Source organism: Pongo abelii, chromosome 19, assembly GCF_028885655.2.
Source record: "Pongo abelii isolate AG06213 chromosome 19, NHGRI_mPonAbe1-v2.0_pri, whole genome shotgun sequence".
NCBI classification, from domain to species: domain Eukaryota; kingdom Metazoa; phylum Chordata; class Mammalia; order Primates; family Hominidae; genus Pongo; species Pongo abelii.
In genome coordinates, this window is record NC_072004.2 from 21,444,894 (window position 1) to 21,463,070 (window position 18,177).

At 42.2% G+C, this 18,177-nt stretch overlaps 1 protein-coding gene across 11 annotated transcripts in view; it reads left to right on the plus strand.

Annotated features, from left to right (window-relative positions):
• The window catches only part of SPECC1 (sperm antigen with calponin homology and coiled-coil domains 1), a 305,733-nt gene that overhangs the window by 201,509 nt on the left and 86,047 nt on the right, over window positions 1–18,177 (plus strand). For all 11 annotated transcript variants that reach the window (XM_054536298.2, XM_054536299.2, XM_054536302.2 and 8 more), the window contains one exon: window positions 16,137–16,344. In XM_054536298.2, the coding sequence (XP_054392273.1) occupies window positions 16,137–16,344 (208 nt within the window). The remainder of the gene's footprint in view (window positions 1–16,136; window positions 16,345–18,177) is intronic.

Here is an 18,177-nt window from a genome sequence, read left to right on the forward strand (position 1 = left end):
TGGGAAGGAGGCCTGTCAGCAGCTCCTGTCAACAGGGCCTGTTTTCCATCTCCCCTGGGCAAGCCATGAGGATGTGGAAGTCCAGGAGGCCTGTGGAGGCTGTTGGGGAGAGCCCCACAGATGTTGCACCAGTAAGCCTCTGCTCAAGGGGCTGTGGCCTGGGGAAAGTTGCCACAGGCCTCAGCCTGGCTGTGCAGAGCCAGTTTAGCACTAGGAGCGGAATCTTCTAGAGATTAAACTACAAAGCCAGAATGCCCGTGCAGCCTTTATTATGTGGGATGTGACAGGCATGTGGCCCGGAGCTCATGGCATGTCTGCCAGGTTCTCCCCCGACACCCCCAGGTCTCTGTTCTTGAAGCCCCTTGAAAAGGGGCAGAAGTTTGGTGGAGACAGTCAGATAGTTTGAGGAAAGGTGGTCTTGCCAGTTGGGCAGATCCACAGAACCTGTGGCTCCGACCCCTTGCTCTTACCTGTGACTCCACAGGGGGCTGCTTCCCGCCGATGGACTTGTTTTCTCCTGGACACGTTAATGCCTTTTGTGAGGTGAGGCCTGAGCAGTCTCTTCCTTTCACATGACCTTGGGACTTGTCTGTGAACCTGGTGTTGCCCAGCACTTCTCTCTCCAGTGTGAGTTCTTGGGAAGTACCTGCATGAGGCCTTGCTGCTTCGAAAAGTCCCTACCAGGGTACAGCCCCTGCTTCTGAAGCTTGCCTCTGAGTTCCTAAAGGTGAAATACAGATGTTTACCCTCATCTTTGAGTTTTCTAACAGCCATTCTCCGCTATACCTGAAGTGTAAATAAACTAACATTTCCTCCTCTCCCTTGGTGGAGCAGCATTGGCCAAAATAATCATAATTCAACTTTAGGCCAATAAGAGTGAACTATGGATGATTATCAGCAGTGTCTATTCACAACAGGGCTAAGAACCGAGCAGAGGGAGTTTTGCAGTACCCAAGCTAGATGCCAGAACAGAAACACCCCACTTTCTTACTCATTGTATTAGCCTGTTTTCATGCTGCTGATAAAGATATACCTGAGACTGGAAAGAAAAAAAGGATTAATGAACTTACAGTTCCACTTGGCTGGGGATGCCTCACAATCATGGTGGAAGGTGAAAGGCACATCTCACATGGCGGCAGACAAGATAAGAGAGCTTGTGCAGGGAAACTCCCCCTTATATAATCATCAGATCTCGTGAGACTTATACTATCAGGAGAACAGCACAGGAAAGACCTGCCTCCCTGATTCAGTTATCTCCCACTGGGTCCCCCCCACAACATGTGGGAATACAAGATGAGATTTAGGTGGGGAGACAGCCAGTCTGTATCACTCATGGCAAATTTACTCAAGCTGTCATTCCAAGTTTATTTCCTTTTAAACTATATGTAATTTTAGCATGGCAATTCCTTCCATTAGGTGTTCAGTAAATACTTTTCAGTTGAATGAATGAATGTCAGAGAAACTTGCAACAGAATTGAGAGGCTGCTATAATTATATTAATATGTTTAAAAAGTAAAGTTTATTATATTTTAATAACTGCAACTAATATTTTGGGCTATTTATATGTGCTAAGCACTCTCAGAGCTTTTCCTTCATTTAATGTTATTTATCTTAATTGTACACTGTTGATTCTGCTGTCTAATATTTTTTCATGTGAGCAAACAGAATGATTAAGTTATTAGCCTAATGGACTGATGAAATGAAGCCAGGATTCAAAGTTGGGTCTGACCTTAGAGCTCTTATTCTTTTTTTCTTTTTTTTTTTTTGAGACATGGTCTTGCTCTGTTGCCCAGGCTGGAGTACAGTGGTGCAATCATAGCTCTCTGCAATCTCAAATTCCTGGGCTCAAGTGATCCTCCCACCTCAGCTTCCCAAGTAGCTGGAATTACAGGTGTGCAACACCACGCCCAGTTAGTTTTTTATTTTTATTTTCATAGAGACAGGATCTTGCTCTGTTGACAAGGCTGATCTCAAACTTATGATGATCCTCCCATACCTCAGTGCCTCCCCAAAGTGCCGGGATTACAGGGGTGAGCCAAGGTACCCAGAGCTCTTATTATAATCACTGATTTAGACTGCTGCCCAGTTACCTGAAAGCAAAGAAGAGACAGAAAAACACTTAAAGCAGACTTAAGACTCTAATTAATAGTTGTCACTGTAGTCTTAAGGCCAAAGCCCTTTGAAGAAAACCACCTTTGAAAGCCTTGTTGAACTAGGAGAGTTTTACCTGATTGTAATACAGTGGAGAAATTCACAGTGAAAACCTGAGTCATCAAGGAATGTTATTTTGTTTGACCTCTACCTGAGTCTTGAGGGGAGAGGGGGTGAGTTGACCCCTGAGTGTATGGGGTGGGGACTCTGGGAATGCTGCTAGAAGAGAACAGCAGGTCCTAAGGCCAGAAAGTCTGGCCACCAAGGAAGTGATGCAGGTAGTTTGTCCTTGTTGGAGTGCACAGGGTGGTCAGTGGAAGTGGCCCAGAGGAGACACCAGCCAAGCAGTTAGGATTTTATCCTCAAGACAGTGGGAGTCTCTGAAGAATTTTTTTTTTAAATAGCAGCTTTTATTGAGATATAATCCATTTAAATCACGTAAGTCTGTGGGTTTTAGTATATTCACACAATTGTGCAACCGTCACTACAATCAATTTTAGAACAGTTTTATCACCCCATAAAGACATCTTAACTCACAGCAGTCACCCTCCAAGACCACCTCCCTCCCAGCCCCTGGCAACCACAAATCTATGTTTTGGCTCTGTGGACTTGCGTCTTCTGGATGTTTTATACACATGGAACCCACGCCCTGCGGCCTCAAGCAGCCCTCCCACTTTAGCCTCCCAGAGTGCTGGAGAGTTCTTTTTGTTCTTTGGATACAAATCGTTTACCAGATAAATGATTTGCAAATATTTCCTCTCATTCTGTGGGTTATCTTTTCATTGTCTTGATAATGCCCTTTATGGCACAAAATTCTTTAATTTTATTTTTATGAAGTCGAATTTAGTTATTTTTCTTTGGTGGTTTGTGCTTTTGGTTGGAGGAATTTTAAGAGAGTTATGGAATCACATTTACTGTTGAGAAAGATGACTTGGGCCACAGTTAGGTGAGAAAGAATGAACGACAGAACAGGGAGTGAGTTGGGTGGGAAGATGAGGGTTGGAAAGACATTCATTTTATTTATTTATTTATTTTTGAGACGGAGTCTTGCTCTGTTATCCAGGCTGAGTGCAGTGGTGCATCTCTTCGCCCACTGTAGCCTCTGCCTCCTGGGTTCAAGCGATTCTCCTGCCTCAGCCTCCTGAGTAGCTGGGATTACAGGCACCTGCCACCACACCCAGCTAACTTTCCTATTTTTAGTAGTGACGGGGTTTCACCATGTTGGCCAGGCTGGTCCCGAACCCCTGACCTTAAGTGATCCACCCACCTCAACCTCCCAAAGTGCTGGGATTACAGGCGTGAGCCACTGCACCCGGCCTGGAAAGACATTTATATGTTAGATGTGTAGAAGGGAGGCTCAGTAGGGTCAGGTACTGATTTGATGTCAGGGACGGGCAGGAGGAAGGCATTTCAGCCTATTCATAGATCTCCAGCTTGTAGGATTGAATGTGCGGTTGTGCTGTTTCCTGGGAGAGGAAACACAGAATGTGGGGCAGGCTTGAGAAGGGAGCGTTATCTGCTGGAGCCAACAAGGATACCCAGGCCTGCAAGCCCAGGCCGCTGTCAGCACCTGCCGATCCAGCCACAGAGGAGATGCAGGAGCCTCTGCCCTTCCAGGCCAAGAGTCCTCCAAGGCCGGGACCTCGTGCCTGTGCCTGAGGTCTCTCTTTGCCCCTCCAGTACCTTTAGAAGCTGTAGAAACATGTCTAGACAGGATGTTCCATGAATGCATTTCACATATGCTGAGGTTTGTGAGGAGCCTCTACAGTGTCAGAGGAGGTTGCGACTCTGAAGATGAGCAGGTGCGATTCTGAATTCTTGACCATTCTCTGCCCTGGTAGATGATCTCTTTTTAAGCACTCGAGATAACTTGATTGAATGGATTATATAATCACTATATGATAAACAGATTAAGTCAAAAGCCAAGTGAAATGACAGACTTACACAAGAGGCAGTTATGGGGGGTTTACGAGTCAGGTATCTTTCTTCTCCACTTGTTCTGTTTTCTAATAAAACTATCTGTACAACTTTAAGGTTACTGGAATTTACTCAGAATTTATTATAATGATCTCATTCTGTCCATGTCTCTATAGTACCATGTTTTTGGCATGTGACTATTTGAATGAAAGATTAAATGATTTCTCATAGCCAGGGCATAATTCTTCAAGATACTGTCTTTGCTATAAAAATTTACTAAAAATAACTAACACTGAAATGTTTGAGCCGCATTTTGTCCCACAGAATGCTTTTACTTGAATGTACTATTTTCTTTGTTCTTTATATATTGATAATGTTGTTGGGTTATCTATAAACCTAATTCCTTATTCTCTTTAGTCTACAGTCTCTATTCTTATGGCTGCTTTGTGTAGGAGAAGAGCTTGGTTCTTAGATATCTCTAGCTTGATTTCCTTTCTGCTTTTGTTCATCATACTAAAGAAAGCTATGTAGATGCCCTGATAGAGATCTTTTTTCAGTATTGTCAAATTATCTGGTATCAAAAAACAGAAACCCTTAAGTAACTTTGCAACTTCTCACGAGGGCTTGCTACATAATAACAGGCAGATATTTTTATATTCACTTTACAGATTAACATATGAAGAGAGGGAGAAATTAAATCACTTGAAAAGAATAATCCAGCATGTATCAAGTGGCTGAGACCAAACCCTACCCTCGGTCAAACCATCACAAACAGTTGTTTACCCCTCTGAGAAAGGAGAATCTAGATGTGTGTGTTGCCACCAGCATAGGAGTGCTCTTAATATCTGCAGTCGGGGAGAGCATCCCCCGACCCCCAAGCACTTCCTCTTTGCAGGAGCACTCATCTGGAGATGCCTGAGGCTCATTGCCTTTCCTTAGGGTGCTGGTTAATGTCTAATCTAATGCTTTGACCCAAGCTTGTGAAGTGACAGTGATTCTTTTGGGGAGAGGATGGCAAGTAGCATGACTCAGCCTGCAGGCCTAACTTTATCTTCTGAGTAAGGAGTTTGGGGGTCCTGAGACTTTATTTTCCTTTACATGTGTCTGACAAGCATGGTGTGGGGGTGGGGTGGGTAGAGGAGGTGACCCTTGCTAGGATTCTAGAGGGGTCTGACTTCAGAGCTGCCTGCCTATCCTCTGGTCCCTGCCTAGGAACTTCTGCTGCCATATGCCTTGGGCACCTGGTGGAAAGGAGTGGCTTTCACTGTCCTCTCTGCAGGAACCCTTCTTGGGAAGTTTGTTTGACTCTATAGTGCAATTCCACTGGCTCCATATCTACAGAAAGTTGATCTTTGAAATTGAGAGATGCATGAGAGTGATTCTTTTTTTCAAGGGAAACGTTGAAAATCACATTGCTGGGTGTCTAAGAGTGTGATTCTTGACATAGAGAAGTTAAACTCTTAAGGACCTGGCCAGTCAGGCATGTTGGGTGGTCTCCCTGTAGTTCCAGCTTCAGAAGGCTGAGGCAGGAGGATCACTTGAGCCCCGGAGTTCAGCCTAACCAACATAGCGAGACCCCATGTCTTGAAAAAAAGAAAAAAAAAATCTCAAGGGAAATGCAAAGGAGCTGGCCAGCAGAGAGACCAGCAATGTGAATAGGGCCTGGATCCCCTGCAGTCGTGGAAGGGTAGGCTTTGGTCTCAGCCACTTGATACATGCTGGATTACTCTTTTCAAGTGATTTAATTTCTCCCTCTCTTCATATGTTAATCTGTAAAATGAATATAAAAATATCTGCCTGTTATTATATAGCCAGCCCTTGTGAGAAGAAGTTGTGAAATTACTTAAGGGTTTCCATTTTTTCATTGTGTGTGTGTTTTGTTTTTTTTTGGTAAATAAAAGAGCTTTCTGGAATATATTGTTAAACTTGAGATAATTATTCCAACATCCAAGAAGGATGTAGTGATGTGTGCCTGTGAAATAAATGCTGATTTGCAGGTGCCCTCCCCCATGCCGGGTTACCTAGCTCGTGGGAGGTAGAGGGCGCAGAGCCTTTGAGGGACAGCAGCCTCACCTGCATGCAGAGGCCTTGCTCAGGGTGCTCTACCTCTAGGCTGCCTCGTTACATCCTCAGTTTAATTCCTGGCCCACAGTTGTCCCAGCCAAATCATATGCATGTTTCTAGACTCCGGGTGACAGGCCCTTAGCCTGAGGACTCTACAACATGCAGCCAGCTAGTTAGGCAGAAGGCCACAGTCTGCCCCAGGATACAAGACTCAAAAGCCACCTTCTGTTGCTGCTTTTCAAATGATTTCAGACATCAGCCTTCCAGGATCTAAAATGCATTACCTCTTTTCTCCTTAAATTCATCTTCTGGCCAGGCACAGCGGCTCATGCCTGTAATTCCATTACTTGGGAGGCCAAGATGGGAGGATCACTTAGGCCCGGGAGCCTGGGCAACATAGCAAGACCCCACCTATAAAAACAAAAATTAACTGGGCATTGTGATGCACGCCTATAGTCCTGGCTCTGAGGGAGGCCGAGGTGGGGAGAATGGCTTGAGCCAGGAGATAGAAGCTGCAATGACCCGTGATCATGCCACTGTGCTCCAGCCTGGGCAACAGAGCAAGACCTTGTCCCTTGACTCCAAAAAAACTAAAAAATAGTAAAGTCAGCTTCTGTTTAATAAAGTAGCTATTGCTAAGTGTGTGTGTATATATATATATATGTATATATGACTTTTGGTCTTTCATGTATTGTGATTTTTCTTGGTCAAATTGACCTGTATTACATTACTACCTAGTATTGTATATATAATATATAAGGCAATTGTGAGAGAAAGAATGACTTTTATTGACTTTTACTGTTATATGTTCCAGGCACTATGATAAACTCTCCAAGTCATTATTTCACTTAACTGTCCACCCCGCAACCCTGCATTGTTAGATTATGAAACAGAGGCAGAGCGATTAAGGAATACAAGGCTTGATTCACTAGAACTGGGGTTTAAACTCTGGCGGTCTGGCTCCAGAATGTATGTCCTTAGTCATCTTGATGCACTTAAGCAGCTTTCAAGCTTTGCAGCACAACGTGCAATGATCTATTTTGTGTTACAATCCAGAGTCTCACGCCTTTATAATTAAAACACAAGCTTCACAGAGCAGTGCTGACCCCTGAGCACAGGCAGGGCTCTCTGGCTCTTTCCCAGGCTGTTTCTCTCTCTCTTCTCCTTTCCTTTCCCTCCATCCCTTCCTCCCCGCTCCCTTATTCTTTTTTCTAATTTTTAATTGTTATGGGTACATAGTAGGTGTATATATTTATGGGGTACCTGAGATATTTTGACACAGGCATGCAATGCTGTAGTCACCCTGTTGTGCTGTCAAATAATAGGTTTTATTAACTATATTGTATCCATTAACCATCCCTATTTCCACCCCTGCCCCACCACCCTTCCCAGCCTCTGGTAATCATTCTACTCTCTATCTTCATGAGTTCAATTGTTTTAATTTTTAACTCGCACAAATGAGTGAGAATATATGAATTTATCTTTCTGTGTCTGGCTTATTTCACTTAACATAATGATTTCCAGTTCCATCCATGTTGTTGCAAATGGCAGGATCTCATTCTTTTTTATGGCTGAATACTCTGTTGTGTATATGGACTATATTTTCTTTATCCATTTGTCTGTTAATGGACACTTAGGTTGATTCCAAGTCTTGGCTATTGTAAATAGTGCTGCAATAAACATGGTGAATGCAGATATTTCTTTGATAGACTAATTTCCTTTCTTTTGGGTGTATACCCAGCAGTGTGATTGCTGGATCATATGGTAGTTCTATTTTTAGTTTTTTTGAGGGACCTCTGTACTGTTTTCCATAGTGGCTGTACTAATTTACTTTCCCGCCAACAGCGTACAAGGGTTTACTTTTCTCTACATCTTCCCCAGCATTTGTCATTCATGACTTTTGAATAAAAGTCATGACTTTTGGATAAAAGCCATTTTAATTGGGGTGAGATGGTATCTCATTGTAGTTTTGACTTGCATTTGCATTTCTCTGATCAGCGACATTCAGTATGTTTTCATGTTTCTGTTTGCCATTTGTATGTCTTTAAGGAATGTCTGGTAAGATCTTTTGCCCACTTTTTAATCAGATTACTAGATTTTTTTCCCCCATTGAATTGTTTAAGCTCCTTATATATTCTGGTTATTAATGCCTTGTCAGATGGGTAGTTTGCAAGTATTTTCTCCCATTCTGTGGACTGTCTCTTCACTTTGTTGATTGTTTCCTTTGCTGTGCAGAAGCTTTTTAACTTGATGTGATCTCATAGGTTCATTTTTGTTTTGGTATTCTGTGCTTTTGGGCTATTACTCAAGAAATCATTGCCCAGATCAGTGTCCTGGAGAGTTTCCCCAATGTTGTTGGTTTTTTAGTAGTTTTCATAGTTTGAGGTCTTAGGTAAGTCTTTAATCCTTTTGATGTGATTTTTGTATATTGGGGGGGGTCTAGTTTCATTCTTCTGCTCATGGATATCCAGTTTTCCCAGCACCATTTACTGAAGAGACTGTCCTTTCCTCAATGTATGTTCTTGGCACCTTTGTCGAAAATGAGTTCATGTAGATGTATGGATTTATTCCTGGATTCTCCATTCTATTTCATTATTCTGTGTGTCTGTTTTTATGCCAGTACCATGCTGTTTGGGTTACTAAGGCTCTGTAATATAATTTGAAGTCAGATAATGTGATTCTTCCAGTTTTGTTCTTTTTGCTCAGGATGGCTTTGGCTATTCTGGGTCTTTTGTGGTTCCATATAACTTTTAGGATTTAAAAAAAATTATAAAGAATGTCATTGGTATTTTGATAGGGATTGCATTGACTGTGTAGATTGCTTTGGGTAGTGTGGACATTTTAACGTATTGACTTATCCAATCTCTACACATAGAGTGTCTTTATTTTTGTGTGTGTGTTTTCTTCCATTTCTGGTGTCAGTGTTTTATAGTTTTCATTGTAGAGATCTTTCACTTCTTTGATTAAGTTTATTCCTACTTTATTCTATTCATAGCTACTATAAATGGGATTACTTTCTTGATTCCTTTTTCAGATTGTTCACTGTTGGCATATAAAAATGCTACTGATTTTTGCATGTTGATTTTGTATCCTGCAACTTCGCTGAATTTATCAGTTCTATTTAATAGTTTTTTTTTTTTTTTTTTTTTTTTTGTGGAGGCTAGTTTTTTCCAGATATCAAGTCATATCATCTGCAAACCAGGATAATTTGACTTCTTCCTTTCCAATTTAGATGCCCTTTATTTCTTTCCCTTGTCTGATTGCTTTAGCTGGGACTTCCAGTACTGTGTTGAATAACAGTGGTGACAGTGGGCATCCTTATCCTGTTCCAGATCTTAGAGGAAAAGCTTTCAGTTTTTCTCCATTCATATGATACTAGGTGTGGGTCTGTTTTATGTGGCTTTTATTATGTTGAGATATGTTCCTTCTGTACCCAGTTTATTGACAGTTTTTATCATGAAGGGATGTTGAATTTTATTAAATTTTTTTTCAGCATCAGTTGAAATGACCATATGGTTTTTACCTTTCATTTGGTTCATACCACATTGCATATGTCAAACCACGTTTGCATCCCTAGGATAAATCCCACTTGGTCATGATGCATAATTTTTTAAATGTTTTGTTGAATTTGATTTGCTAGGATTTTGTTGAGGATTTTTGCATCAATGTTCACCAGGGATATTGGCCTGTAGTTTTCTTTTTTTCGTGTATCTTTCTTTGTCTGGTTTTGTTATCAGGATAATACTGCCTTCAGAATTGCTTTGGAAACATTCTTTTCTCTTCTATTTCTTGGAATAGTTTGAATAGGATTGGTATTTTTCTTTAAATGTTTGGTAAATTTCAGCAGTGAAACCATTGGGTCCTGGGCATTTCTTTGCTGGGAGACTTTTTATTCTGGCTTTTATCTCGTTACTTGTTACTGGTCTGTTCAGGTTTTGGATTTCTTCTTGGTTCAATCTTGGTAGGTTGTATGTGTCCAGGAATTTATCCATTTCTTCTAGGTTTTCCAATTTATTGGCATATAGTTGCTCATAGTAGTCTCTAATGATCCTTTGAATTTCAGTAGTATTGGTTGCAATATCTCCTTTTTTATCTTTGATTTTATTTATTTGGGTCTTCTCTTTTTCATAGTCTGGCCAAAGTTTTGTCAATTTTGTTTATCTTTTCAAAAACCAACTTTTTGTTTGTTGATCTTTTGTATTTTTTTTCATTAAAATTTCATTTATTTCTGCTCTGATCTTTATTATTTCTTCTAATTTTGGGTTTCATTTGCTCTTGCTTTTCTGGTTATTTAAGATGCATTGTTAGTTTGTTTATTTGAAGTTTTTCTATGTTTTTTGATGTAGGCGCTTATTGCTGTAAGATTTCCTCTTAGTACTGCTTTTGCTGTGTCTCATAGGCTTTGGTATGTTGTGTTTCCATTTTCATTTGTTTTAAGACATTTTAATTTTTTCTTCTTAATTCCTTCATTGACCCACTGGTCATTCAGGAGTGTATTACTTAATTTCCATGTATTTGTATAATTTCCAAAGTTCCTCTTTGTGATTTCTAGTTTTATTCCATGGTGGTCAGAGAAGATACCTGATATGATTTCATTTTTTTTTTTTTTTTTTTTTTTTAAGTTTTAGGAGTTACAGGGCCAGGCGTAGTGGTTCACGCCTGTAATTCCAGCACTTTGGGAGGCCGAGGCGGGCACATCACCTGAGGTCAGGAGTTTGAGACCAGCTTGGCCAACATGGAGAAACCCTGTCTCTACTAAAAATACAAAATTAGCTGGGTGTGGTGGCATGCACCTGTAGTCCCAGCTACTCGGGAGACTGAGACAGGAAAGTTGCTTGAACCCGGGAGGCGGAGGTTGCAAGTGAAGCGAGATTGCACCACCACACTCCAGCCTGGGAGACAGAGCGAGATTGTGTCTCAAAAAAAAAAAAAGAAAAAAAAAGTTTTAGGAATTATTTTGTGGCCTAACATGTGGTCTCTCATTGAGAAGAATCATGTGCTGAGGAAGAGAGTGTGTATTCTGCAGCCATTCGATGAAGTGTTCTGTAAAGATCTATTAGTTCCATTTGTTTTGTTTTATAGTGCAGATTAAGTCTGATATTTCTTTGTTGATTTTTTGTCTTATTAACTTTTTGTTGTCTGTTGTTTCTATTTACAGCTTATTATACCATGTCTTGAAAAGTTATTTCTCTTGATAGATTCGTCTTTTAGTCTTTCTGTTTAAGATATGAGTAGTTGACACATCACAATTACAGTGTTAAAATATTCTCTATTTGTGTGTGTACTTGCTGTTACCAATGAGTTTTGTATGTTCAGATGATTTCTTTTTGTTTGTTAATGTCCTTTTCTTTCAGATCAAAGAACTCCCATTTGCATTTCTTGTCTGCTGTTGATGAAATTTCTCAGGTTTTGTTTGTCTGAGAAAGTCTCTATTTCTCTGTCATGTTTCACATTTTTTCCTTCAGTACTTTAAATATGGCATGCCTCTCTCTCCCTGGCCTGTAAAGTTTCCACTGAGAAGTCTGCTCCTTTCTTTCTTTTTTCTTGCTGCTTCTAGGATCTTTTCATTATCTTTGCCTTTTGGGAATTTGTTTATTAAAATGTCTTACTTGGGCAAAATCTGCTTGGTGTTCTATAACCTATTGTACTTGAATGTTAATATTGTTCTCTAGATTTGGGAAGTTCTCTGTTATTATCCCTTTGAATAAACTTTCTACCCCAATCTCTCTCTCTACCTCCTCTTTAAAGCCAATAACTTATTAGATTTGCGCTTTTTTAAGACTGTTTTCTAGATCTTGTATGTGTGCTTTATTCTTTTTAAATTTTGTCTCCTCTGTATATTTTCAATTAGCCTGTCTTCAAGCTCACTAATTTTTCTTCTGTTTGGTCAGTTCTGCTGTTGAGACTCTGATGCATTCTTCAGTATGTCATAAATTTTTAGCTCCATAATTTCTGCTTTATTTTTAAAAAATTATTTCAATCTTGGCCAGGCGCGGTGGCCCATGCCTGTAATCCCAGCACTTTGGGAGGCCGGAGCGGGCAGATCACGAGGTCAGGAGTTCGAGACCAGCCTGACCAACATGGTGAAACCCCGTCTCTACTAAAAATACAAGAATTAGCTGGGCATGGTAGCGCCTGCCTGTAATCCCAGCTACTCAGGAGGCTGAGGCAGGAGAATCGCTTGAACCTGGGAGGCAGAGGTTGCAGTGAGCCGAGAAAGTACCACTGCACTCCAGTCTGGGCGACAGAGCAAGACTTTGTCTCAAAACAAAAAAAAAAAATTATTTCAACCTCTTTATTAAATATATCGAAAGGATTCTAAATTGTTTCTCTGTGTTATCTTGAATTTCATTGAGCTTCCTGAAAACAGCTATTTTGAATTTTCTGTCTGAAAGATCACATCTCTGTCACTCTGGGATTGGTCACTGGTGTCTTATTTACTTCATTTGATGAGGTCATGTTTTACTGGATGGTCTTGATGCTTGTGGATGTTCATAGATGTCTGGGCATGGAAGAGTCCGGTATTTATTCAGTCTTCACAGTCTGGGCTTGTTTGTACTTGTCTTTCTTGAGAAGACTTTCCAGATACTCAAAGGGAATTGAGTGTTAGGATCTAAGCCTTTGGTCACTGCAGCTGTGTCCGCATTAGGGGGCACCACAAGCCCAGTAATGCTGTAATTCTTGCAGACTCATTGAGGTATCACCTTGGTGATCCTAGGTAAGATCTAGGAGAATTTCCCGGTTTATGAGGCAGAGTCTCTTGTTCCTTTTCCTTACTTTCCCCTAAACACACAGAGTCTCTCTCTTCATGCTGAGCTGCCTGGAGTTGGAGCAGGGGTGATGCACTCCTGTAGCTACCACTACTGGGACTGTGCTGGGTCAGACCTGAAGCCAGCCCAGCACTGGGTCTCAGTCAAAACTTGTGGTGACTATTGCCTGGCTACTGCTGATGTTTATTCAAGGCCCAAGGGCCGTTTAGTTAGCAGATGGGGAATCTAGCCAGGCTTGTATCTTTCCCTTCGGGGTGATGGGTTCCCTTCTAGCCCAGAGTGGGTCTAGAAATGCTACTCGGGAGCTGGGGCCTGGAGTCGGCAGCTGTAGCAGTCTGCTTGGTGCTTTATTTTATTGTGGCTGAGCTGGTATCCAAGTTGGAAGACAAAGCCCTTTACCCTTCCCTCTCCTTTCCTCAAGCCAAAGGGATCTCTGCCAGTGGCCACCACCACCCCAGGCCTGTGGCAGCACCACTGATGTTTATTCAAGGCCCAAGTGCTCTTTAGTCAGCAGGTCTGGATCTCTCCCTTCTGGGCAGCGGGCTCCCTTCAGGTCCAGGGTGGGTCTAGAAATGCTGTCCAGGAACTAAGGCCTAGATGGGGGACTTTAGGAGCCTGCTTGGTTCTTTATTTTACCATGGCTGAGCTGTGTCCAAGTTGCAAGATGAAGTCCCCTTTACTCTTCCCTCTCCTTTCCTCAAGCAGAAGGGATCTCTCCCTGTGGCCACCACAGCTGGGAATACACTGGGTCACACCTGAAGCCAGTACAGTGTGTGGCCCATGATGAGTACCGTGTGGGTACCACTGATGTTTAATCAAAGCCCAAGGACTCTTTGGTCAGCAGGTGATGAATGCTGCCAGGACTGGGTCCTTCCTTTCAAGACAGTGGGTTTCCTTCTGGTCCAGGCTGTGTCTAGAAATGTTATCTGGGAGCTAGGACCTGGAATGGGGGCTTCAGGAATCTGCTTGGTGCTTTATTTTACTGTGGCTGAGCTGGTATCCAAGTTGCAAGACAAAGTCCTCTTTACTCTTCCCTCTCCTCCCAGAGCTGTGAGCTGTGCTGCCTGGGGTTGGGGGAAGAGTGGTGCAAGCACTCCCTTGGCTGCTCCAGCTGGTGTCTCACTGGGTCATGTGCACTCCAAGTCCACTGTCTCTGAGCCCAGCACAGCACCAGGACTTGCCCAGAAATTGTAGCCCTTGTGGCCTAGACTCTTTCAGATTTACTTAGGACTCCAAAGTGCTTTAGCCTACAGAGGTAGGGCTTGCCAGAACTCAGATTCTCACTGGAATGGAAGATTCCCCTCTGGCTAGGGCTGGTCTAAATGCTCCTTTTATGGGTGCTGGCTGAATTCTGTCCTGTGTTGCTTTCTGCTGGGATGGGACAGCACCAAATTCCAATGCAATCTCACAATCATTGTGCTTTCCCTCCCCCTGGGTGCACAGATGCTGTCTCTGTACCATGTGGTTGCTGCCAAGGGATGAGGGAGAGGGGATGTTGGAGAGTCAAGACGGTCTTTCCTCCCCTCTCTGGTGCATCTTTCCTTGATATGATGTGTTAAAACCAGGCACTGTGATCGTTCATCTGATTTTTGGTTCTTATGAAGATGCTTTCTTGTGTGGATAGCAGTTCCATTTGGTGTTCCTGCAGGGAAACCATTGCTGGAGGATCCTTTTTGGCCATGTTGTTCTGTCTCCAGGTCTCTCCTCCTTTCCTTATCCTTTGTCACAATTTCCCAGTGAATGACCCTGCAGTGCTGCCTCCCAGTGTTCATTCAATCATTCATCAAATATTCATTAAATGCCTCCTGTGTGTGATGCTGTGTAGACACTAGGGGTGCAATGGTGAATTAAACAGACAAGGTCCCTATTCCCATAGAGCTTACAGCCAGAAGGTTTTGCACATGAAATGTAATTGGAAAAAAATTTCATTGCATACAAAGAAACCCCACCCCCAACCCCAGATTACCTGGTGAATATACAGCTATTTAGTCATGTTAATTAAAAGACTGTAGAAAAGGGACAATGATGTTTATTGCAGCATTTTTGTAATAATAAAATAATATAGTCAGACAGTGGAATACTATGCACCAATTAAAGTAATGACTTAGCATGATGTGTATCAGTGTGGATACATTTCAAAAACACAGTTAAAATGCAAGAGCATAATAAGCATAGTATTGTAGAGGACAAAGCATATTACCATGTTATAAATGCAGAATAATACAGATACAGTATAATCCACTGCAAAAGCACAATATGGTGTAACATTGTGTAAAAGGACAATACTATGTATTATCATGGACATGTGCATATATAGTAAAAGTGAAAAACCATTCAAGGGATGACCACATACCAATTTTAGGATAATGCTTATTACTCTCTGAGGTAGGAGGGAAGATTGAGGCTTTAAAAAATTCTTATTAAAGTGAAAAGATTTTGCAAATGTGACAACATGTAACCATTGTTAAGTCTGTTTGGTGCATGATTATTTTTGGTGCTTTTCTGTATATTTAAAATGTTTAACAATTAAAAAATTGAACCCATGAAGCGATTGTGCTGTGCCACTTTTCTGCTTCTGTGTGTGTACGTTTTTGTGTGCCTTCCGCTGGCATTCTGTATCACATTTTTGCTGTGATAGAGCATGAATGTGATAGAGAATCTTTAGAGTTTCCTCTAAAGAAGCATTGCAGCCACAAGTATCTTATCTCTAAGGGAACCTGGGGGTGTGCAGATTAGCCTGGCTTCAGGGGCGTTGTTCATAGCTCAGCAGCAGAGGGCGCTGCTCCATAGCAGATGTGCGGTGAGGGTGGCCACACCAGGCAGCTCTCTTGGTGCAGGGCCAGTGCCTCCCAGGGTAGCACTGCTCTCCCCAGCTGTGGGAAAGAGGAATATTTAAGTGCGTGCAGATTCCCTCCTGCTTGTAGGAAGGGGCATAGAATCCAGCCATTTGAAGCATACATCGTGTTTCTCTGACTATTCACATCCTTGGCTGTTTCTGAGACTAAGAATGCAAGAAACAGCACATGCCAAGGGCGTCTTTGCTACTATGTCCGTGAGCCTGCTGCTGACTTGTGGGGAGCTTTTCGTAATGTTTTATTTTAGATTGAAGAGGTTCATGTTCAGGTTTGTTACATGGGTATATTGGATCATGGTGGGGGCTGGCCTTCTAGTGTACAGATCACTGTGGGAATTTTGTTGTTGTTAACTGACCAAGGAACCTTCCTTTTATTTTAGGTGGAAAAGGATTATTCATACCTGAAGGAGATATGTGATCACCAAGCTGAACAGCTGAGCAGAACCAGCCTAAAGCTGCAAGAAAAAGCATCAGAGAGTGATGCAGAGATCAAAGACATGAAAGAAACCATATTTGAATTGGAAGATCAGGTGGAACAGCATCGGGCTGTCAAGTTACACAATAATCAACTCATCAGTGAGCTAGAAAGTAAGTGGGGTCTGCCAGGTATGGTGGCTCACACCTATAATCCCAGCACTTTGGGAGGCTGAGGCAGGAGGATCACCTGAGGTCAGAAGTTCGAGACCCAGCCTGACCAACATGGTGAAGCCCTGTCTCTACTAAAAATACAAAATTAGCCGGGCGTGGTGGTGGGTGCCTGTAATCCCAGCTACTCAGGAGGCTGAGGCAGGAGAATCGCTTGAACGCAGGAGGCAGAGGTTGTAGTGAGCTGAGATTGCGCCACTGCAAAAGAAAATAAATGAGGTCAAGCCCAGGAAAAATGTGGAATGGAGCTGAGTAGGACACTAAAGAAACCAGCAGCAGTGGGTGACTGGGGGGGTGGATTTGACTGTATGTTGGCTGGGGTTTATGAAGTCTCTCATTTGAGTGCACTGTAATCTCCTAGGAAGAATGTCACCTAAGAAACAATCATTAATCTCTAGTTTAAAAACTAGAGGTTAAGAGATCAATGATTACAGCAGTTGAAAACTGGGATGACAGAAGAAAAGACTGTTGAACATGAGTCAGCAGTGTGTAGGTGATTGTGAAAAATAGAAATGCTTTTCATTTTGTTTTTTTAGAGGTCTCGCTCTATCACCCAGGCTGGAGTGCAGTGGTGCAGTTGTAGCTCACTGCAGCCTCAAACTCCTGGGCTCAGGTGGTCCTCCTGGCCTCTCAAAGCACTGGGATTACAGGTGTGAGCCACCGTACTCAGCTGCAAATGTTTTTTGGCTGTGCTGGATGTGCTGTGTGTGAGCCATGCTACTGCTGCTGTCTCCAGGCAGCCTGATCAGCTTGAAGGCCACATGTTAGGATACTTTAGCTGCAACTGTGAGAGTTCACAGGGACCCTTCCTAAGGATATTCTGCAGGGTAGGAGAAAGTTATTCAGAAGAAATTGCTTGCCAGTCATCAAGTACTGACACTATGTTATCTCTTGTATCTGATAGAGATGGATGATTGGTGTCAGAGTGGATGAACAATGTGTGCTCTTGGTCTAAGGGAGAAAACAATTTCCGCATGTGTCCCATTGGTGGTAGGATATCAAGTAACTTCTAGATGTTTGCCGCTTAGTTGTTGAAGAGACATCAGCATATGGCTTATTTATGAACTCATAGTTTGCTTTGAATTGGGAAAGAAATTTTTAAGAGATTAAACATTACCTTCTTTGTCCAAATAAGCCTTACCAAATTATCACATCTAATGTGTTTTCTTTTGTAACAAAAGATTTAATGCACAAAGCATTTAGTCACACCAGCCATTACTAAGAATAGCTTGGTCAGTTGCCTGAGAGGTTCCCTACCCCATGCAGTCGATCCTCCTTATTCACAGATTTCACATTTGTGAATTCACCTGCTTGATAAAACGTATTTTAACCCCAAAACCAATACACAGAGCACTTCCACGGTCGTTTTCAGACATGCACAGAGAAGTGAAAAGGTTGTGTCATCCAGTGCTTATGTTCCCAACTCAGGTCAGACAGAGACACTTGGCCTTCTCATACTATACATGTGTCTTTTTTACAGTCTGCTTAATACCATGCTTTTAACATTTTTCTGCTTTTGTTTTTGGTGACTTTGCTGTTTAAAATGGCCCTGAGTGCAGTGCTGCAGTGCTGTCCACTGTCCCCAAGCACAGTGAGGTTGAGATGCACCTACAGAGAAAACACGTGTATTAGGGAAGCTTCATGCAGACGCAAGCTCTTGTCCCATTGTGCGTGAGTTCAGTGTTATTGAATCAACAATACAGTGCATCAGGCTAAGTGCAGTGACCTCATCCCTGTAATCTCAGCACTTTGGGAGACTGAGGCAGGAGGATCGAT